Source organism: Callionymus lyra, chromosome 5, assembly GCF_982586985.1.
Source record: "Callionymus lyra chromosome 5, fCalLyr1.hap1.1, whole genome shotgun sequence".
Classification (NCBI taxonomy): domain Eukaryota; kingdom Metazoa; phylum Chordata; class Actinopteri; order Syngnathiformes; family Callionymidae; genus Callionymus; species Callionymus lyra.
In genome coordinates, this window is record NC_141822.1 from 30,785,930 (window position 1) to 30,809,030 (window position 23,101).

Here is a 23,101-nt window from a genome sequence, read left to right on the forward strand (position 1 = left end):
TAGTATGTGACGACGAAAGTAGGAGATGATGATAGTTTGTGACGATGAAAGTAAGTGAGGATGATAGTTTGTGACGATGAAAGTAAGTGAGGATGATAGTGTGTGATGATGAAAGTAAGTGATGATGATAGTTTGTGACGATGAAAGTAAGTGAGGATGATAGTTTGTGACCATGAAAGTAAGTGATCATGATAGTTTGTGACGATGAAAGTAAGTGAGGATGATAGTTTGTGACGATGAAAGTAAGTGAGGATGATAGTGTGTGACGACGAAAGTAGGAGATGATGATTGTTTGTGACGATGAAAGTAAGTGAGGATGATAGTGTGTGACGATGAAAGTAAGTGAGGATGATAGTGTGTGACGATGAAAGTAAGTGAGGATGATAGTTTGACGATGAAAGTAAGTGATGATGATAGTTTGTGACGATGAAAGTAAGTGAGGATGATAGTGTGTGACGATGAAAGTAAGTGAGGATGATAGTTTGACGATGAAAGTAAGTGATGATGATAGTTTGTGACGATGAAAGTAAGTGAGGTTGATAGTGTGTGACGATGAAAGTAAGTGAGGTTGATAGTGTGTGACGACGAAAGTAGGAGATGATGATAGTTTGTGACGATGAAAGTAAGTGATGATGATAGTGTGTGACGATGAAAGTAAGTGAGGATGACAGTTTGTGACGATGAAAGTAAGTGAGGATGATAGTGTGTGATGATGAAAGTAAGTGAGGATGATAGTGTGTGATGATGAAAGTAAGTGATGATGATAGTGTGTGACGACGAAAGTAGGAGATGATGATAGTGTGTGACGATGAAAGTAGGAGATGATTATAGTTTGTGACGATGAAAGTAAGTGAGGATGATAGTTTGTGACGATGAAAGTAAGTGAGGATGATAGTGTGTGATGATGAAAGTAAGTGATGATGATAGTTTGTGACGATGAAAGTAAGTGAGGATGATAGTTTGTGACGATGAAAGTAGGAGATGATTATAGTTTGTGACGATGAAAGTAAGTGAGGATGATAGTTTGTGACGATGAAAGTAAGTGAGGATGATAGTGTGTGATGATGAAAGTAAGTGATGATGATAGTTTGTGACGATGAAAGTAAGTGAGGATGATAGTTTGTGACGATGAAAGTAAGTGATCATGATAGTTTGTGACGATGAAAGTAAGTGAGGATGATAGTTTGTGACGATGAAAGTAAGTGAGGATGATAGTGTGTGACGACGAAAGTAGGAGATGATGATAGTTTGTGACGATGAAAGTAAGTGAGGATGATAGTGTGTGACGATGAAAGTAAGTGAGGATGATAGTGTGTGACGATGAAAGTAAGTGAGGATGATAGTTTGACGATGAAAGTAAGTGATGATGATAGTTTGTGACGATGAAAGTAAGTGAGGATGATAGTGTGTGACGATGAAAGTAAGTGAGGATGATAGTTTGACGATGAAAGTAAGTGATGATGATAGTTTGTGACGATGAAAGTAAGTGAGGTTGATAGTGTGTGACGATGAAAGTAAGTGAGGTTGATAGTGTGTGACGACGAAAGTAGGAGATGATGATAGTTTGTGACGATGAAAGTAAGTGATGATGATAGTGTGTGACGATGAAAGTAAGTGAGGATGACAGTTTGACGATGAAAGTAAGTGATGATGATAGTTTGTGACGATGAAAGTAGGAGATGATGATAGTTTGTGACGATGAAAGTAAGTGAGGATGATAGTGTGTGACGATGAAAGTAAGTGAGGATGACAGTTTGACGATGAAAGTAAGTGATGATGATAGTTTGTGACGATGAAAGTAAGTGAGGTTGATAGTGTGTGACGATGAAAGTAAGTGAGGTTGATAGTGTGTGATGATGAAAGTAAGTGAGGATGATAGTGTGTGACGACGAAAGTAGGAGATGATGATAGTGTGTGACGATGAAAGTAAGTGAGGATGATAGTGTGTGACGACGAAAGTAGGAGATGATGATAGTTTGTGACGATGAAAGTAAGTGAGGTTTATACTGTGTGACGATGAAAGTAAGTGAGGATGATGGTGTGTGATGATGAAAGTAAGTGATGATGATAGTGTGTGACGACGAAAGTAGGAGATGATGATAGTTTGTGACGATGAAAGTAAGTGAGGATGATAGTGTGTGACGATGAAAGTAAGTGATCATGATAGTTTGTGACGATGAAAGTAAGTGAGGTTGATAGTGTGTGACGACGAAAGTAGGAGATGATGATAGTTTGTGACGATGAAAGTAAGTGAGGATGATAGTGTGTGACGATGAAAGTAAGTGAGGATGATAGTTTGACGATGAAAGTAAGTGATGATGATAGTTTGTGACGATGAAAGTAAGTGAGGTTGATAGTTTGTGATGATGAAAGTAAGTGAGGATGATAGTGTGTGATGATGAAAGTAAGTGATGATGATAGTGTGTGACGATGAAAGTAAGTGAGGATGATAGTTTGACGATGAAAGTAAGTGATGATGATAGTTTGTGACGATGAAAGTAAGTGAGGATGATATTGTGTGACGATGAAAGTAAGTGAGGATGATAGTGTGTGACGACGAAAGTAGGAGATGATGATAGTTTGTGACGATGAAAGTAAGTGAGGATGATAGTGTGTGACGATGAAAGTAAGTGAGGATGATAGTTTGACGATGAAAGTAAGTGATGATGATAGTTTGTGACGATGAAAGTAAGTGAGGTTGATAGTGTGTGACGATGAAAGTAAGTGAGGTTGATAGTGTGTGACGATGAAAGTAAGTGAGGATGATAGTGTGTGACGATGAAAGTAAGTGAGGATGATAGTTTGACGATGAAAGTAAGTGATGATGATAGTTTGTGACGATGAAAGTAAGTCAGGATGATTGTGTGTGACGACGAAAGTAAGTGAGGATGATAGTGTGTGACGACGAAAGTAGGAGATGATGATAGTTTGTGATGATGAAAGTAAGTGAGGTTGATAGTGTGTGACGATGAAAGTAAGTGAGGTTGATAGTTTGTGACGATGAAAGTAAGTGAGGTTGATAGTGTGTGACGATGAAAGTAAGTGAGGTTGATAGTGTGTGATGATGAAAGTGTGCGAGGATGATAGTTTGACGATGAAAGTAGGTGATGATGATAGTGTGTGACGATGAAAGTAAGTGATGATGATAGTGTGTGACGATGAAAGTAGGAGATGATGATAGTTTGTGACGATGAAAGTAAGTGAGGTTGATAGTGTGTGACGATGAAAGTAAGTGAGGATGATAGTGTGTGATGATGAAAGTGTGCGAGGATGATAGTTTGACGATGAAAGTAGGTGATGATGATAGTTTGTGACGATGAAAGTAAGGGATGATGATAGTTTGTGACGATGAAAGTAAGTGAGGATGATAGTGTGTGACGATGAAAGTAAGTGAGGTTGATAGTGTGTGATGATGAAAGTGTGCGAGGATGATAGTTTGACGATGAAAGTAGGTGATGATGATAGTTTGTGACGAAGAAAGTAAGGGATGATGATAGTTTGTGACGATGAAAGTAAGTGAGGATGATAGTTTGACGATGAAAGTAGGTGATGATGATAGTTTGTGACGAAGAAAGTAAGGGATGATGATAGTTTGTGACGATGAAAGTAAGTGAGGTTGATAGTGTGTGACGATGAAAGTAAGTGAGGTTGATAGTGTGTGATGATGAAAGTGTGCGAGGATGATAGTTTGACGATGAAAGTAGGTGATGATGATAGTTTGTGACGATGAAAGTAAGGGATGATGATAGTGTGTGACGATGAAAGTAAGTGAGGATGATAGTGTGCAAGGACGAAAGTAAGTGAGGATGATAGTGTGTGACGATGAAAGTAAGTGAGGTTGATAGTGTGTGATGATGAAAGTGTGCGAGGATGATAGTTTGTGACGATGAAAGTAAGTGAGGATGATAGTGTGTGACGATGAAAGTAAGTGATCATGATAGTTTGTGACGATGAAAGTAAGTGAGGATGATAGTGTGTGACGACAAAAGTAGGAGATGATGATAGTTTGTGACGATGAAAGTAAGTGAGGTTGATAGTGTGTGACGATGAAAGTAAGTGAGGTTGATAGTGTGTGACGACGAAAGTAGGAGATGATGATAGTGTGTGACGATGAAAGTAAGTGAGGTTGATAGTGTGCAAGGACGAAAGTAAGTGATGATGATAGTGTGTGACGATGAAAGTAAGTGAGGATGATAGTGTGTGACGATGAAAGTAAGTGAGGATGATAGTTTGACGATGAAAGTAAGTGATGATGATAGTGTGTGACGATGAAAGTAAGTAAGGTTGATAGTGTGTGACGATGAAAGTAAGTGAGGTTGATAGTGTGCAAGGACGAAAGTAAGTGAGGATGATAGTGTGTGACGATGAAAGTAAGTGAGGTTGATAGTGTGTGATGATGAAAGTGTGCGAGGATGATAGTTTGACGATGAAAGTAGGTGATGATGATAGTGTGTGACGATGAAAGTAAGTGATGATGATAGTGTGTGACGATGAAAGTAGGAGATGATGATGGTTTGTGACGATGAAAGTAAGTGAGGTTGATAGTGTGTGACGATGAAAGTAAGTGAGGTTGATAGTGTGTGATGATGAAAGTGTGCGAGGATGATAGTTTGACGATGAAAGTAGGTGATGATGATAGTGTGTGACGATGAAAGTAAGTGAGGATGATAGTTTGACGATGAAAGTAAGTGATGATGATAGTTTGTGACGATGAAAGTAAGTGAGGATGATATTGTGTGACGATGAAAGTAAGTGAGGTTGATAGTTTGTGATGATGAAAGTAAGTGAGGATGATAGTGTGTGATGATGAAAGTAAGTGATGATGATAGTGTGTGACGATGAAAGTAAGTGAGGATGATAGTTTGACGATGAAAGTAAGTGATGATGATAGTTTGTGACGATGAAAGTAAGTGAGGATGATATTGTGTGACGATGAAAGTAAGTGAGGATGATAGTGTGTGACGACGAAAGTAGGAGATGATGATAGTTTGTGACGATGAAAGTAAGTGAGGATGATAGTGTGTGACGATGAAAGTAAGTGAGGATGATAGTTTGACGATGAAAGTAAGTGATGATGATAGTTTGTGACGATGAAAGTAAGTGAGGTTGATAGTGTGTGACGATGAAAGTAAGTGAGGTTGATAGTGTGTGACGATGAAAGTAAGTGAGGATGATAGTGTGTGACGATGAAAGTAAGTGAGGATGATAGTTTGACGATGAAAGTAAGTGATGATGATAGTTTGTGACGATGAAAGTAAGTCAGGATGATAGTGTGTGACGACGAAAGTAAGTGAGGATGATAGTGTGTGACGACGAAAGTAGGAGATGATGATAGTTTGTGATGATGAAAGTAAGTGAGGTTGATAGTGTGTGACGATGAAAGTAAGTGAGGTTGATAGTGTGTGACGATGAAAGTAAGTGAGGTTGATAGTTTTTGACGATGAAAGTAAGTGAGGTTGATAGTGTGTGACGATGAAAGTAAGTGAGGTTGATAGTGTGTGATGATGAAAGTGTGCGAGGATGATAGTTTGACGATGAAAGTAGGTGATGATGATAGTGTGTGACGATGAAAGTAAGTGATGATGATAGTGTGTGACGATGAAAGTAGGAGATGATGATAGTTTGTGACGATGAAAGTAAGTGAGGTTGATAGTGTGTGACGATGAAAGTAAGTGAGGATGATAGTGTGTGATGATGAAAGTGTGCGAGGATGATAGTTTGACGATGAAAGTAGGTGATGATGATAGTTTGTGACGATGAAAGTAAGGGATGATGATAGTTTGTGACGATGAAAGTAACTGAGGTTGATAGTGTGTGACGATGAAAGTAAGTGAGGATGATAGTGTGCAAGGACGAAAGTAAGTGAGGATGATAGTGTGTGACGATGAAAGTAAGTGAGGTTGATAGTGTGTGATGATGAAAGTGTGCGAGGATGATAGTTTGTGACGATGAAAGTAAGTGAGGATGATAGTGTGCAAGGACGAAAGTAAGTGAGGATGATAGTGTGTGACGATGAAAGTAAGTGAGGTTGATAGTGTTTGATGATGAAAGTGTGCGAGGATGATAGTGTGTGACGATGAAAGTAAGTGATCATGATAGTTTGTGACGATGAAAGTAAGTGAGGATGATAGTGTGTGACGATGAAAGTAAGTGAGGTTGATAGTGTGTGACGATGAAAGTAAGTGATCATGATAGTTTGTGACGATGAAAGTAAGAGATGATGATAGTGTGTGACGATGAAAGTAAGTGAGGTTGATAGTGTGTGATGATGAAAGTGTGCGAGGATGATAGTTTGACGATGAAAGTAGGTGATGATGTTAGTGTGTGACGATGAAAGTAAGTGATGATGATAGTGTGTGACGATGAAAGTAGGAGATGATGATGGTTTGTGACGATGAAAGTAAGTGAGGTTGATAGTGTGTGACGATGAAAGTAAGTGAGGATGATAGTGTGTGATGATGAAAGTGTGCGAGGATGATAGTTTGACGATGAAAGTAGGTGATGATGATAGTTTGTGACGATGAAAGTAAGGGATGATGATAGTTTGTGACGATGAAAGTAAGTGAGGATGATAGTGTGTGACGATGAAAGTAAGTGAGGTTGATAGTGTGTGATGATGAAAGTGTGCGAGGATGATAGTTTGACGATGAAAGTAGGTGATGATGATAGTTTGTGACGATGAAAGTAAGGGATGATGATAGTTTGTGACGATGAAAGTAAGTGAGGTTGATAGTGTGTGACGATGAAAGTAAGTGAGGTTGATAGTGTGTGATGATGAAAGTGTGCGAGGATGATAGTTTGACGATGAAAGTAGGTGATGATCATAGTTTGTGACGATGAAAGTAAGGGATGATGATAGTGTGTGACGATGAAAGTAAGTGAGGATGATAGTGTGTAAGGACGAAAGTAAGTGAGGATGATAGTGTGTGACGATGAAAGTAAGTGAGGTTGATAGTGTGTGATGATGAAAGTGTGCGAGGATGATAGTTTGTGACGATGAAAGTAAGTGAGGATGATAGTGTGTGACGATGAAAGTAAGTGATCATGATAGTTTGTGACGATGAAAGTAAGTGAGGATGATAGTTTGTGACGATGAAAGTAAGTGAGGATGATAGTGTGTGACGACAAAAGTAGGAGATGATGATAGTTTGTGACGATGAAAGTAAGTGAGGTTGATAGTGTGTGACGATGAAAGTAAGTGAGGTTGATAGTGTGCAAGTACGAAAGTAAGTGATGATGATAGTGTGTGACGATGAAAGTAAGTGAGGATGATAGTGTGTGACGATGAAAGTAAGTGAGGTTGATAGTGTGCAAGTACGAAAGTAAGTGATGATGATAGTGTGTGACGATGAAAGTAAGTGAGGTTGATAGTGTGCAAGTACGAAAGTAAGTGATGATGATAGTGTGTGACGATGAAAGTAAGTGAGGATGATAGTGTGTGACGATGAAAGTAAGTGAGGATGATAGTTTGACGATGAAAGTAAGTGATGATGATAGTGTGTGACGATGAAAGTAAGTGAGGTTGATAGTGTGTGACGATGAAAGTAAGTGAGGTTGATAGTGTGCAAGGACGAAAGTAAGTGAGGATGATAGTGTGTGACGATGAAAGTAAGTGAGGTTGATAGTGTGCAAGGACGAAAGTAAGTGAGGATGATAGTGTGTGACGATGAAAGTAAGTGAGGTTGATAGTGTGTGACGATGAAAGTAGGAGATGATGATGGTTTGTGACGATGAAAGTAAGTGCGGTTGATAGTGTGTGACGATGAAAGTAAGTGAGGTTGATAGTGTGTGATGATGAAAGTGTGCGAGGATGATAGTTTGACGATGAAAGTAGGTGATGATGATAGTTTGTGACGATGAAAGTAAGGGATGATGATAGTTTGTGACGATGAAAGTAACTGAGGTTGATAGTGTGTGACGATGAAAGTAAGTGAGGATGATAGTGTGCAAGGACGAAAGTAAGTGAGGATGATAGTGTGTGACGATGAAAGTAAGTGAGGTTGATAGTGTGTGATGATGAAAGTGTGCGAGGATGATAGTTTGTGACGATGAAAGTAAGTGAGGATGATAGTGTGCAAGGACGAAAGTAAGTGAGGATGATAGTGTGTGACGATGAAAGTAAGTGAGGTTGATAGTGTTTGATGATGAAAGTGTGCGAGGATGATAGTGTGTGACGATGAAAGTAAGTGATCATGATAGTTTGTGACGATGAAAGTAAGTGAGGATGATAGTGTGTGACGATGAAAGTAAGTGAGGTTGATAGTGTGTGACGATGAAAGTAAGTGATCATGATAGTTTGTGACGATGAAAGTAAGAGATGATGATAGTGTGTGACGATGAAAGTAAGTGAGGTTGATAGTGTGTGATGATGAAAGTGTGCGAGGATGATAGTTTGACGATGAAAGTAGGTGATGATGTTAGTGTGTGACGATGAAAGTAAGTGATGATGATAGTGTGTGACGATGAAAGTAGGAGATGATGATGGTTTGTGACGATGAAAGTAAGTGAGGTTGATAGTGTGTGACGATGAAAGTAAGTGAGGTTGATAGTGTGTGATGATGAAAGTGTGCGAGGATGATAGTTTGACGATGAAAGTAGGTGATGATGATAGTTTGTGACGATGAAAGTAAGTGAGGTTGATAGTGTGTGACGATGAAAGTAAGTGAGGATGATAGTGTGCAAGGACGAAAGTAAGTGAGGATGATAGTGTGTGACGATGAAAGTAAGTGAGGTTGATAGTGTGTGATGATGAAAGTGTGCGAGGATGATAGTTTGTGACGATGAAAGTAACTGAGGTTGATAGTGTGTGACGATGAAAGTAAGTGAGGATGATAGTGTGCAAGGACGAAAGTAAGTGAGGATGATAGTGTGTGACGATGAAAGTGTGCGAGGATGATAGTGTGTGACGATGAAAGTAAGTGATCATGATAGTTTGTGACGATGAAAGTAAGTGAGGATGATAGTGTGTGACGATGAAAGTAAGTGAGGTTGATAGTGTGTGACGATGAAAGTAAGTGATCATGATAGTTTGTGACGATGAAAGTAAGAGATGATGATAGTGTGTGACGATGAAAGTAAGTGAGGTTGATAGTGTGCAAGGACGAAAGTAAGTGATGATGATAGTGTGTGACGATGAAAGTAAGTGAGGATGATAGTGTGTAACGATGAAAGTAAGTGAGGATGATAGTGTGTAACGATGAAAGTAAGTGAGGATGATAGTTTGACGATGAAAGTAAGTGATGATGATAGTGTGTGACGATGAAAGTAAGTGAGGTTGATAGTGTGTGACGATGAAAGTAAGTGAGGTTGATAGTGTGTGACGATGAAAGTAAGTGAGGTTGATAGTGTGCAAGGACGAATGTAAGTGATGATGATAGTGTGTGACGATGAAAGTAAGTGAGGATGATAGTGTGCAAGGACGAAAGTAAGTGATGATGATAGTGTGTGACGATGAAAGTAAGTGAGGTTGATAGTGTGTGACGATGAAAGTAAGTGAGGTTGATAGTGTGCAAGGACGAAAGTAAGTGATGATGATAGTGTGTGACGATGAAAGTAAGTGAGGTTGATAGTGTGTGACGATGAAAGTAAGTGAGGTTGATAGTGTGTGACGATGAAAGTAAGTGAGGTTGATAGTGTGCAAGGACGAAAGTAAGTGATGATGATAGTGTGTGACGATGAAAGTAAGTGAGGATGATAGTGTGCAAGGACGAAAGTAAGTGATGATGATAGTGTGTGACGATGAAAGTAAGTGAGGTTGATAGTGTGTGACGATGAAAGTAAGTGAGGTTGATAGTGTGTGACGATGAAAGTAAGTGAGGTTGATAGTGTGCAAGGACGAAAGTAAGTGATGATGATAGTGTGTGACGATGAAAGTAAGTGAGGATGATAGTGTGTAACGATGAAAGTAAGTGAGGATGATAGTGTGTAACGATGAAAGTAAGTGAGGATGATAGTTTGACGATGAAAGTAAGTGATGATGATAGTGTGTGACGATGAAAGTAAGTGAGGTTGATAGTGTGTGACTATGAAAGTAAGTGAGGTTGATAGTGTGTGACGATGAAAGTAAGTGAGGTTGATAGTGTGCAAGGACGAAAGTAAGTGATGATGATAGTGTGTGACGATGAAAGTAAGTGAGGATGATAGTGTGCAAGGACGAAAGTAAGTGATGATGATAGTGTGTGACGATGAAAGTAAGTGAGGTTGATAGTGTGTGACGATGAAAGTAAGTGAGGTTGATAGTGTGCAAGGACGAAAGTAAGTGATGATGATAGTGTGTGACGATGAAAGTAAGTGAGGTTGATAGTGTGTGACGATGAAAGTAAGTGAGGTTGATAGTGTGTGACGATGAAAGTAAGTGAGGTTGATAGTGTGCAAGGACGAAAGTAAGTGATGATGATAGTGTGTGACGATGAAAGTAAGTGAGGATGATAGTGTGCAAGGACGAAAGTAAGTGATGATGATAGTGTGTGACGATGAAAGTAAGTGAGGTTGATAGTGTGTGACGATGAAAGTAAGTGAGGTTGATAGTGTGTGACGATGAAAGTAAGTGAGGTTGATAGTGTGCAAGGACGAAAGTAAGTGATGATGATAGTGTGTGACGATGAAAGTAAGTGAGGTTGATAGTGTGTGACGATGAAAGTAAGTGAGGTTGATAGTGTGTGACGATGAAAGTAAGTGAGGTTGATAGTGTGCAAGGACGAAAGTAAGTGATGATGATAGTGTGTGACGATGAAAGTAAGTGAGGATGATAGTTTGACGATGAAAGTAAGTGATGATGATAGTGTGTGACGACGAAAGTAGGAGATGATGATAGTTTGTGACGATGAAAGTAAGTGAGGTTGATAGTGTGCAAGGACGAAAGTAAGTGATGATGATAGTGTGTGACGATGAAAGTAAATGAGGATGATAGTGTGTAACGATGAAAGTAAGTGAGGATGATAGTGTGTAACGATGAAAGTAAGTGAGGATGATAGTTTGACGATGAAAGTAAGTGATGATGATAGTGTGTGACGATGAAAGTAAGTGAGGTTGATAGTGTGTGACGATGAAAGTAAGTGAGGTTGATAGTGTGTGACGATGAAAGTAAGTGAGGTTGATGGTGTGTGACGATGAAAGTAAGTGAGGATGATAGTTTGACGATGAAAGTAAGTGATGATGATAGTTTGTGACGATGAAAGTAAGTGAGGATGATAGTGTGTGACGACAAAAGTAAGTGAGGATGATAGTGTGTGACGACGAAAGTAGGAGATGATGATAGTTTTTGACGATGAAAGTAAGTGAGGATGATAGTGTGTGACGATGAAAGTAAGTGAGGTTGATAGTGTGCAAGGACGAAAGTAAGTGAGGATGTTAGTGTGTGATGATGAAAGTAAGTGAGGTTGATAGTGTGTGACGATGAAAGTAAGTGAGGTTGATAGTGTGCAAGGACGAAAGTAAGTGAGGATGATAGTGTGTGACCATGAAAGTGTGCGAGGATGATAGTTTGACGATGAAAGTAGGTGATGATGATAGTGTGTGACGATGAAAGTAAGTGAGGATGAGAGTGTGTAAGTGAGGATGTTAGTGTGCGATGAAAGTGTGCGAGGATGATAGTGTGACGATGAAAGTAGGAGATGATGATAGTGTGTGACGATGAAAGTGTGCGTGGATGATAATGTGTGACGATGAAAGTGTGCGTGGATGATAATGTGTGACGATGAAAGTGTGCGTGGATGATAGTGTGTGACGATGAAAGTAAGTGAGTCCTGCATGTGAGTCCAGGTGTGCTAGTCTTACCTGCTTGAGAGCTCCGTGAGTGTGAGTGTGGCTTCGACGGTGCTTGTTTATGAGGAAGTGAGCAGCAGCTAAGTGGCCGACGCTGTGACTGGGAGGAGATAATTAATTCCTCTGGTGAGCTGGTCTATGGAAACATCCTCCTCTCCGGCAGCATCAGGTGAAAAACAAAGGTGTACCAGTGTAACCCTGGAGCCCAGAGGACCAGGCCAGGCCCACATCCTCCTCCTCCTCCTCCGCCTCACACATCAGATGGAATAATCTCGGAAAAGATGAATCTCACAATCTGCCATAACAATATGACCTCCTGTTTAAAACCAATTCCACACTGTTGTTGTCTTTTTTAGAAAGCTGCAAATGTTTACTCGACAATAAATGATGATCTTAAAATAAGACTGTCCCATGTTATTTATTTTTACAATAATCATAATATTATTTAACCAGTCTTCTTATGTTTTGACGAGTTTTCCTTTTTTCAACAGAGCTTTTGGTGGATTCTGACTTCATGTTGTGCTTCTGAAGTTCTGTTCCATACCTTTTTTTCCTTTATTGAGAGTTGTTTTTTGAGAGAGTTTTGTTGTCTTTCATTTGGACTGGGTGTAGGGATGCTTTAGCAGATACACTGATGGATTAAAGAATTTCAACTTTATTTTGTTTTAGAGGTTTTTTTTTCTACTGTTTCGGTCATTAGACTTTTTTCTTTCTGGTCAAATCCTGCAGAATGTGAAATCCTTCCTTTCTATTCTCAGTGTAAACAACCTTATAACAGTAAATGTTTGTTTGTTTTCATAAACATTCATTTATTTAAAGTAAACAAAAAAGAAATATAGAAATATATTCTGATATATAAAAACGTATAAACAAATATACTCTTAGAAGCAAATTACATTTCTTAAATCATAATGAAATATGTTATATTAAAGCATCAGTTTTTGTGACTCATTCATGCCAGAGTTTATATATTGACTCCAATTTCTTAGAATGACTTCATAGTCATCAACATCATGGCTGTGCTATGGTGACGTCAGAGACGTTTATGGGAAAGCGTGTCCTGACTTGTTCAATCCAGTTTCAGTGAGTGGTTTGAGACGAACTCGTTTTATTTTTTTAAGAAGCCGCAGGTGTCGCCTTGAGTCAGTCCTGCTCCCCGAATCCTGCTGCTTTTGCCCGGGTGGGCGGGGCTTGTTCACCCGCACGAGTTTCCGTTCGTTCCGATGACGTAAGAGACGCTAATGAGGCGCAACTCTCACGACATGTTGACCATGTAGTTTAAATGTCAAAGTCAACACTGAGCAGGTCTAGGTAACTAGCTCCCCTTTTTGATCCGTTTGACCTTAATCTTTTCTGAATACTCGAACCAGCTCTAGGTTGCAAATAACCGTTGGTGTTGTTAATGTTTATAATTAACGTTGTGGTAGATGACATTAAACACTTTTAACATTAAAAAAGAGCGTAGATTCAAGGTTCTTAAAGTATAATTATATAGGGAATATTTAAGACCAATACATGATATTAATACCACTATGTATTTTTTTTTATTTAGAACAATAATTCTATATTATACAGTTAATATTTTAAATTATATATATAAATGATGAAATTATGTATTGTTTTTTTTAGGTTTTTTTTTTAAGATAAGTAAGATCCGGGTCGTAATATATATATGTATGTATTAAAAAAGGACATTCGTCCCAAACCAGGGGCCATCACCAATATATTATATATTATAATACAATATAATATCCACCAACGACTCTGATTTTGTTATTGGTTATTTACAATAATACAGGATTACACCACATCGAAGACATAATGTACATCAAACGTTGTATTCTAAATATATATTTATCGTTTTAACTCTAACTTACTTTTTGCTTTTTTTTATAAAGCAACTGCTGTAATATAGGTTTCGGTTCGTCACATGTTGATGATGTTTACAGTTTCAATTTCATCAGCTGACATTCCAACACAAGCAAAAAGATTTGAGGCCAGACTTGAGTCAGACATTGACTTTTTATCTCTGTGACTCAAAGAAAGGTTGTTTTTTTTTCGGTTTGGCAGATACTCGTTTGTATTTTCTTGTAAACAACGATGACTACCACGATGTGTCTGTATTGTCTGAGGGTTGAGCGCCCCCGCGAGTTCAGTATTTGCATTTATTTTTTTAGTTTAGCGAGTCATTTTTCACGAGTAATGCAAAAAAAACTCATTTTTTAAAATTATAAACACAACTACGGAAGCCCTGAGTGAAAAAAAAACTCTCTAGAAGCTTCTTCAATGTCCCCTTAGGGGCTGCGTACACATTTTTTGTTGTTGTTGTTGATATAATTATTATAATAATAATAATAATAAGCATAACAATTAAACTCTCAATTAAAAAAAACGTATAGACATCTTAGTTTCATTAACAACGTGTAACAATTTGTACTTATATTCATAAATAGAAACTCAAGTTTGATTATTGATTTTGAATTTTTTTTTTTTTTTTTTTCATTCTATAATTATAATTGAATAAAATTGAAATATAATGGCTGCAGACAGAAAGACAGCTGGACGGCAGGACCATGCCTGTCTGGCAGAGCATACAAAACCACGTAATATTAATGCTATATTCATTTAATGAGTGCAGTGTTAAGCACGACTGCCTCATAACAAGAATATTGCAGTTTTGCTTCCAGCTTGGGAGGATAAACTTGCAGCCTTTCTGTGTGGAGTTTGTATGTATTTAGTGGATTTACTCTGGATTCATCTTCTTAAATAAGCGTAAAATTGGTAGAACTATCTAAATGAAATCAACCCTATAATTACAATGTTCAAACAATAAATGTAATTTTCTTCATGAATATATATATATATATATAAATATATTTATATATTTCCCACTTTGATGAAATTATTCTGCCAGAACATTGAGAGATACATGTCACATGATGCTCAAGATAGCCCCCAACGCTCTATTGTTGCCATGGAAACCAGCATGTGAAGTTACCCTGGAAACGGTTTTCTGCTGCACAATAGTTTTCAATAACTACATTAAGAATGAGTGACAGAAGTTCAATTGACTTCTTGTCTCAGTTGACAACTCTGATGATTAATCACCCAACACAGAGTTGTGTGTGTATGTGTGTGTGTCTGTGTGTGTGTGTGTGTGTGTGTGTGTGTGTGTGTGTGTGTGTGTGTGTGTGTGTGTGTGTGTGTGTGTGTGTCTTTTGGTGACTGGATTGCAGCCTTAAACCGAGAATTCTAAATGTTTCCCAAGTTCTGGTTCCGTCCTCAAGCTTCTCTTATCTGAAGTCAGCTGCTAACGGAAGCTGCCGGAATGATTCGGGTTAAAAAAATCGGGGCCGTGGCTCCTGGCTGCCGTCCTGGTGCCATGAAAAAGAGTCTTCACACAGATCCTTCTTTAAATGCTCAGAGGGAGCCGGGGTGGAGGTGGGGCTCCAACGTTTATAAGACCCAGAGACGGTCTGGTGGTCCAACTTGGCACTGCTCACTGGACGACTGCTGGTGGCTGGATCTCCTAAGGAACGAGGGATGGACCCCGGCAGGTTACCCAGAACCGACACCCTATCCTGGATGTCTGATTTTCTCAATAAGGCGGGGGATCTGACCCAGAGCTCGGCCCTACAGCCAGTCTGGGACTACCTCCAACAGAACCACCAAGAGCTCCTGAGGAGCCCGCTCTTTCCAGTCATCCTTTCGGTGGGAACCTACTTCTTCCTGGTGGGTTTCTACACCATCCTGGACATGCTGGCTCCCACCTGGCCCTGCATCCATCGCTACAAGCTTCATCCGGACCGCACCGTGTCCTGGCCCAACATCTGGACCACCCTCGGTGACACTGTCTACAACCACCTGCTCTACATCTTCCCAGCCGCAGTTGCCCAGTGGCTGTGGAGGCCGCCCACCCCGCTGCCAAGAGAAGCCCCCTCGCTCCTGAGCTTCCTGCTGGGCATCCTGGGCTGCATGGTGGTCTTCGACTTCCAGTACTACCTCTGGCACCTTCTCCACCACCGGGTTCAGTGGTTGTACCGTACTTTCCACGCCGTCCACCATCAGTACAACCAGCCGTTCAGCCTGGTGACCCAGTACCTGTCGGGCTGGGAGCTGTTTAGCGTGGGCTTCTGGGCCACGGTTGACCCCATGTTGCTGCAGTGCCACTGCCTCACCACATGGGGCTTCATGCTCTTCAACATTTACGTCTCCACAGAAGACCACTGTGGCTACGACTTCCCCTGGTCCATGCACAACCTGGTGCCCCTGGGCCTCTGGGGCGGGGCCCCAAAACACGACGCCCATCACCAGAAGCCCAACACCAACTTCGCTCCATTCTTCTCACACTGGGACAGACTGGGAGGAACTCATGTGGTTCTAGAACCTGCTAGCCAAGACACCGCATCAGAACCGGACCAGATGAAATGTAATAAACACTGAAAAGGGTCTTTGGACTTCATCGGGTATATCTGACGTCAATCAACTTTCTTTCAATTATTATTACTTTGAAATATCAGAAATGTTGACAATAAACATCACTAGGGGGAAAAATAATCGATTTCTTCCATATGTTATGTCAATGTTCTTTATTTATTCCTGGCTTATTTAGTTGGGTTTGTTCGATAAAGTCATCTCTCAATGTCTCTTGACTAAACTCAGGTGTAAGCCACATGTCAAAATACAAGTTTCTTGACTTCCTCTTGTAAAAGAACAGCCTCCGTGTCTCTCGGTCAACTGTGATAGCTGCCGCACACTCGCATGAATGGACGCTTTTTAGCAGCTTCCCAGGAGCACACGCGTGCAAACTACTAATCTGTGTTAGTCTCTCTGGAACCTTCTTCCATGAGCGTTCAGTGAAGTGTCATGAACTCTGAAACATCCATGAAATTCAAACACTTTCAGTGTGTGAAGATAACAAAATCGTTGATATTTGGAGACCCAGAATCTAAAATAATATCACATAAACGAGACAAATGGGGACAGTTAATGCGTGAGGTTCTGATTTTGAACCTTATGAAGGAATCACACGACGATCAGAAGTCACACAAAAACACACTAAAGAAGAATACAGTGAGAAATGTTTTCATCCATCAAAGGTGAAAGTTATTGTACCGTCTTTATCGATACATGTTATGAAGTCCCACATGTAGCAATTACAATAAATAATTAAAACATTTCTGTAATGTGGTTTTCTATTGGTTTGTTAATCATTTAACTATATTTGTTCTTGAAAGTGAATTAAGGTCGATTAACAGCCTTCTTCAAGGTTCAATATTTGCTAAAAGAAAATTCAGTTAAACATCAATAGAATGGAACGTTTTCAACATTATAATCATGTACTTTGCCTCAGACCTCTGTTCAGTTCATCCCCCGTCTTTGTTTACGCAGAGCACACTCGACTCAGGAACCGGTTCCTTGTGTTTCTGGTTCAAACAGGTTTCATGCAGACGTCTGTAGAAACAGACCGGCACGGAAAATCAACAGCCAGGCTCTGAAATGAAGGATGTTGTGATTCTGGTGTTTTAAAACGTTTGTGTGTTCAAAATAACGTTCTCACACATTTCCAGGTGTATGAGAAACGACGCTTAGATGAAATCTCAGGAGGCTTGTGTCTCGGAGGAACATTTGAATTGTATTTACGTCCAAACTTCCACATTAAGAAAGTGACAATTGTGGTGAATATTACAAATGTCAAGTATGTTGTCAAACATGACACTAGTGTGGTGGTGGAATTTCATCAAGACAGGAAGTTGAGAACATGTGTGGGTTTGTGTGCAAGAGCAGAAGTGACACACATGTTTTCAAAACCACTATGACAAAACTATGCAGCAGCTTCTTGCTTTTAAAAAATGTAATTCCTGACTAACTCAAAAGTTGGTCTCTTCAAAAACATGAACTGAAGTTGATCCTATTAACATCTTCACAGAGAAAGTCATCTTTCATTGTTATATCAGCAACAAACGAGAGCCCCCTCTTTTAAGTTATACTTTTTTTTTCTTCTACAAAAATTTCATCTCAAATGATAAATGGCAAAATGTTCAAAACCATTGGAACAAATATATATACATGAAGGTTGATGACAAAAAAAGCATTTCTTCTGGTAAATCAACCTGATCTTATCGGTGTAGTTCATAGAAGGATCCCATAGCTTATCCTTTGTTTTGTAATTATTTTCTTATTCACTTTAGGTTTAGATTTGCAGTGAAACCTTTTTTTTTAAATGGTAGAAAAGGGATATAAAAATGGGTTCATCCATCAGTCTTGCATACCTATATATTATTATATACTGTACATAAAGATATTCCAGAGCTCACTTCATTATATTTGTCCTACAGAGTTCGACACCAGGACGAGTCTGGAATGTGAATGTACACGTCTGAACGAGTGTTGAAGTCTTTCTGTCTCTCTGCAGCAGGGTTTGTGAAGAGGAATGCTCATCTAGAGTTTTATCTCCAAGGCACACATAGATAGTTTCCATTCAATCTCCCTTATGACACCAGACACACATTTTTTTGGTTGATGCTGTTAAAAGTAAAAACAAATAAGTCAGAAAATGAAAAATAAACAAGGAAAAAAAGTGTGAATAAGTGATAGAAATTAAGCTGTTCCGAGAGAGTGAACCATTAAGTATGTGAGTAATAACATTAAAAAATAGACAGGAAAAATTCAAAATGAGCTCCAAAACTAAAAACAAATAGGCCTAAAGGTCAATAGAATGTGGTTCGTCGGTAAATAAAATCGGTAAACTGGCTACTACAGGTTGGAATAAAGAGAGATAAGGACATATATGGCGATTTCATGTAAAAAGTAAGTCTACCCAAATAAGACTTGAAATCAATACTACTATTAGTTTTTAAACTTCTAATTAAAAGACATTACGTAACTTTTAAAATCATCATACGTTAGTCGCTTTAAGCAGAAGCCATCCTCAAAATTAATTCAAGGAGGTTCAAAGAAAGTAACTTCCTCTTGCAAGCTAAACAGAAGTGTTCACTGAAGCATTTTTTTTTTTTAAACAGTCAAAACAATAACACTACTTACAAGAAAGTCCTGAAAATAAACTTTGGGGAAAAAAACTTGCAGACTGGCAAATACAGAAAAACTCAATATGTGTACAGGAAGTAGTAACCTACAAGAACACTGGTGAGATCGTGCAAGAAGCTCCAGCTGTGAGTCAGGTAGTCGGGGTCGGGCGTGGCTCCAGGTACAACAAAAGAAGTAAGACGACACCGCTCTTCATTTACAATCCCGCCGGTGCAGAACCCGCCATTAACGGGAAGTCTGTTTACGTTCGAGGAGATAGTGGGGGTGCGGGGGTAGTTGGAGAAGATATACAAGATACTCTGATCGGCAGATTCTCCCTCTCCTGCCCCACAGAACCCACTCGGACTTCGACCTCCGTAACGTGCCAGGAATTTCAAACATGTTCCACGATGATGAGCAGGCACACTTACACAACCACACACACACATTAAACGTGACGCAACAACTGGAGAAGTTTCACAGAAACTAGAATTTATTTCTGGAACAATGAAATCAAATAAAAACTATTCCAAAACATTTAAATCCGTAAAAGATATAAACATAAAATATGCACAATGAGCAATAAAATAAAAAAGGCTTATACAGTAGTCAAAGGTTTGCTGGGAATATATAAGAAAAGTAAAGGAAAAAAAACAATAAAATTGAATGAAGTAATGGATAAAAGCAGCATGGCAGGCACAGTTAACAGATGGTTAAGAAAATGTCATTTAAATAACAAACAGCTTAACAGTTTTAAAATAAATTCAATTTTTAAACTGATAAAGCAAATATTACAAAAGAAGAGACAAATACACAGCTTGTAAATTGTTAAATATATAAATTTAAATGTTAAAATGAAAGCATACATCTACATTTGGCACCAGTTGCAGGAAACTTTCAAGCGTTTCTTATACACTGAATATTCATCAAGGCACAACTATAAAAACACGGCCATTTTCAGTTGTTTCACTGACGACTTATCTTACACAGAATTTTAACTGACTACTTTAAAGAACAGTAGAATCCGTCTAAAGTAAAATTTAAGAGATGTAAAGGAGAGCAGCTTCAGAAAACTTGTTGTTCAGTAACAGAGCATAGCAGCGTCCACACGACTGCAGCTGAATCCCAAGAAACGAATTGAAGTTACGTCATTGTTAAAATCTGATTTGATGCACAAAAAACACCATTTGTTTTTTAAAATACCTTTTTTTTAATGTGGTATAACTTAGCCAAACTTTTCAGCCATTTGTTGGTAGACATTAAGAAACTATAGAGAAGGCTTTTATAATAAACACAACTCATCTGTTTCATCAGAGTAAAGTTTAAAAAGATTTGTTAGCATCAGGTGATGATTTGTAACTGAATGCAACGTCAGCGGAGATATGTGACCCTTCAAAGTTACCACTGGGTGCACTTCTGCTAACAAAGATGTGTTACCATTCCAACAAAAAAATGTCTCACCTTCACATTAAAAGTGTGTCTTTGGCCAACTGTAGCAAGGTCATAAGGTCGAAATTTTGCATCCGTTCTTGGGACTATATCGTGCTGCTCTCCGTGTTCCCCGACACGTAGGACTTGCTCTTGCGCGAGTACTTCATGGAGCTGAACGACACTCTCATCCTCTCCACCGTCCGGCTACTGCGGCACAGCAGCGTGTTCTTCACGTGGTCCCTGAAATCCTCGGATACAAAGTAGTAGATGAAGGGGTCCAGGATGCTGTTGAGGCTGGAGAGGCACAGCGTGGTGATGTAGAAGGCGTAGCCGTTGTTGGTCTCGCCATCTTTCAGCAGCGAGTAGTGAACCACCAGCATGATGTTACTTGGGAGGAAGCAGATGACGAAGGTGATCAGGACCGTGACGATCAGGATCACAGCCTTCTGTCGGTTCTTGGCGCCGTTGTTGTCATCCATGCAGTTCCCCAGAGCCTTCAGGAGAAGAACGTATGCGACGACGATGACGACACATGGCACCAGGAAGACCACCAGGCCCATGAAGATGAAGTAGAAGTAGGGCAGCTTCACCGAAGCGAATGGGTCCAACCGGTTCTTGATGACATTGACATCATGGCAGGTGGTGATGTTTGGGTCCTTCAGTCGGGCTGTGTGGTCGTACAGGTAGAGTGGCGTGGAGGTCAGCCAGATGAAGGCCCAGATGGCCACACATACCCCGATGGCCACCTTGTTGTTCCTCTTCTGCTGGGAGAGTGGATGGGCCACCACCCAGTAGCGCTGCACGCTCAGGCAGGCTATGAACAGCACCGAGCAGTACATGTTCCCGTAGAAGAAGCTCACCAGGACTTTGCAGAGTGGCTCCCCGTAGGTCCAGTCGTTTCCCTTCAGGTGGTAGTCAATCTTCAGTGGTAACCAGATGACGAAGAGCAGGTCGGCCAGTGCTAGGTTGGCCATGTAGATGGACGATGGATGCTTCTTCTTGGTCCTGAAGAGGAAGACCCAGATGGCCATTGCGTTGAGGGGTAGTCCTACTGCGAAAACCACAATGTAGACGATGGGGAGGAAAATCGTCATCATGCCGCCTTTTAGTGTGTTGGCCGTCGTTGGGTCCACTTCAACGAGGCCTGAATCCTTCGGGTAAACAAACCCAATGAACCCGCGGCCTCTACCTGTGGACAGACGAGAACAAGTCTGGTTAACTTTGTATCCAATTATCAAACTCTACATCGACTGCATCTCACACCACTGTGCCAACACTGTTGCACTTTCACAATAAAGAATTCTTATTCTGAGTCAACATGATACCATCAATGGCTGATCAATACGACAAAACTACTCAGATGATTTAATACAGCTACAGTTAACATTCAAGTTAACTTATTTACTTTAGCATGTACCTAGAAAATCAGTTTTGTATTTCCCATCAAAAGTTTTTGTGTATTTTATATAGCATCCAGTGTGACAGGTAAGTTTTGTAAACAGTACTATTGTACATTTGAGTCGTCAGAGAGAGATCCTCAAATATTAGTATAGACCACGAGTAGGCAACTGATCTCTTGGGAAAAGAAAATGGGCGTCACTCCCCCTCAACCTTTCAAAAAGGTACCAAGTCTCTGGAATGGTGTCAATAAGTTTGAAACCTGTCAACTTCGTCAAAAACATTTTACCTTAAGAGAGTTAATTCAGCAAAAATAAAAGGGCCACAAGTTCAGGCTTTAACCTTTGGGGCTGGACCAGTAGACCAGACTTGTGGAGAGCTCACTAAAGGTACACCAGATGGGTGACTTATTTAAGTAGCACAGGGAGGATGCCCTGGGGCCGACAGATACCGTCTCTTGTGTAAGCGGTGACGAATAGATCAATGGAATTCACAATAGTTCTTTTGTTACTTGTGTTAAGAATAACATGCTGACCATGTGTGTACTGTATATATTCAAATTGAATCATCTTTTGCTGTGGCTCAGACTCTAAATAAGTTTAATGATATTTGATTAAAATTCAACACAAATGTATATATACACCAGACATATCTTATAAATGTATTTAAATATACAAAAACAACCCAATTTTAATTTGGATACAGGCAAAGCTGTGGCTTTACACCAGAAGACAAACAAACGTTGGCACATGATCTAAACTTCCAAATAAAGGTGTAACGTTCACCATTGTTTATTAATACTGTACAGCTCTGATCAACTCAAGGGTATTTGGATATTTTGCCAAGAGATGGAATTAGTAAATGATTTGAGAAGTTGTTTTGTAAAAACAAAAAAAACAATATTCGATCGATTAAAATTTGTAAAAGTATTTTCAAACTAACATGACTTTCAGTGGAAATAAACACAGCCTTAACTTATCTTTCTACTGTTTGAAACCTCAACAGTCAAAGTTCTAAACTCCTTTAAAGCGAAACTGAGGATATGCGCATGTGCAGATAACGTTTCAATCACTTTAAAAGACCATTTTTAAAAGTCAATCTCAGCATGTTTGTCGGTCAACCATGAGGTTTGCTCTGTAAACAAGACTCACCGGGGTTCGCTTCGACGCCCATGAAGCAGAGCAGGAGCAGAAACATTCTTAAGTCCATGTCAGCGAGTTCGACTGAGAGACAAGTTCTGAGTTAGTGTTGAAGTCCAGAGAGAGAAGGTCACGCCCCGAGAGTACCTGTCGTGTGACGTCATCAGCGCCCGCCCTCAACACGTCCCTCCTGTCCACCTGCATTCCCTCAGGTCTCGTTCTATGACGTCACCGTTTCTGATTTAGTGTTTATTAGTGTGGAGGCATTTTATTATCAAACGGATTGAAAATATGAATTTTAAAATGAACAAGAGCGATTTATAACATAATACATTATTGCTTTT

General features: G+C 39.7%; 3 protein-coding genes across 3 annotated transcripts in view; 1 reads left to right on the forward strand and 2 right to left on the reverse strand.

Annotated features, from left to right (window-relative positions):
- Positions 1 to 11,890, reverse strand: part of s100z (S100 calcium binding protein Z) — a 70,783-nt gene extending 58,893 nt beyond the window's left edge. The window contains exon 1 of the mRNA XM_087792646.1: positions 11,776 to 11,890. The gene's annotated coding sequence lies outside the window, so the exon portion shown is untranslated. The remainder of the gene's footprint in view (positions 1 to 11,775) is intronic.
- Positions 11,891 to 15,306: 3,416 nt separating this feature from the next.
- On the forward strand, positions 15,307 to 16,260 carry ch25hl2 (cholesterol 25-hydroxylase like 2). The gene has a single exon (XM_087792647.1). It carries the CDS (start codon positions 15,307 to 15,309, stop codon positions 16,204 to 16,206), a length of 900 nt encoding a protein of 299 aa, XP_087648773.1. The 3' UTR covers positions 16,207 to 16,260.
- Positions 16,261 to 19,356: 3,096 nt separating this feature from the next.
- Positions 19,357 to 22,892, reverse strand: f2rl1.2 (coagulation factor II (thrombin) receptor-like 1, tandem duplicate 2). The gene is made up of 2 exons (XM_087791931.1): positions 22,770 to 22,892; positions 19,357 to 21,409 (listed from the first exon to the last, which is right to left on the reverse strand). The coding sequence occupies exons 1-2, from the start codon at positions 22,825 to 22,827 to the stop codon at positions 20,325 to 20,327; spliced, it is 1,143 nt and encodes a 380-aa protein (XP_087648057.1). The 5' UTR covers positions 22,828 to 22,892; the 3' UTR covers positions 19,357 to 20,324.
- Positions 22,893 to 23,101: the final 209 nt, after the last annotated feature.

Excerpts from the sequence above, each read along its gene's own strand:
- f2rl1.2 (XM_087791931.1), bottom strand. The coding sequence starts at position 22,827 with ATGGACTTAAGAATGTTTCTGCTCCTGCTCTGCTTCATGGGCGTCGAA. Across the intron at positions 21,410-22,769 it reads GGGCGTCGAAGCGAACCCCG|GTAGAGGCCGCGGGTTCATT; the intron begins GTGAGTCTTGTT and ends GTCTGTCCACAG.
- ch25hl2 (XM_087792647.1), top strand. The coding sequence starts at position 15,307 with ATGGACCCCGGCAGGTTACCCAGAACCGACACCCTATCCTGGATGTCT.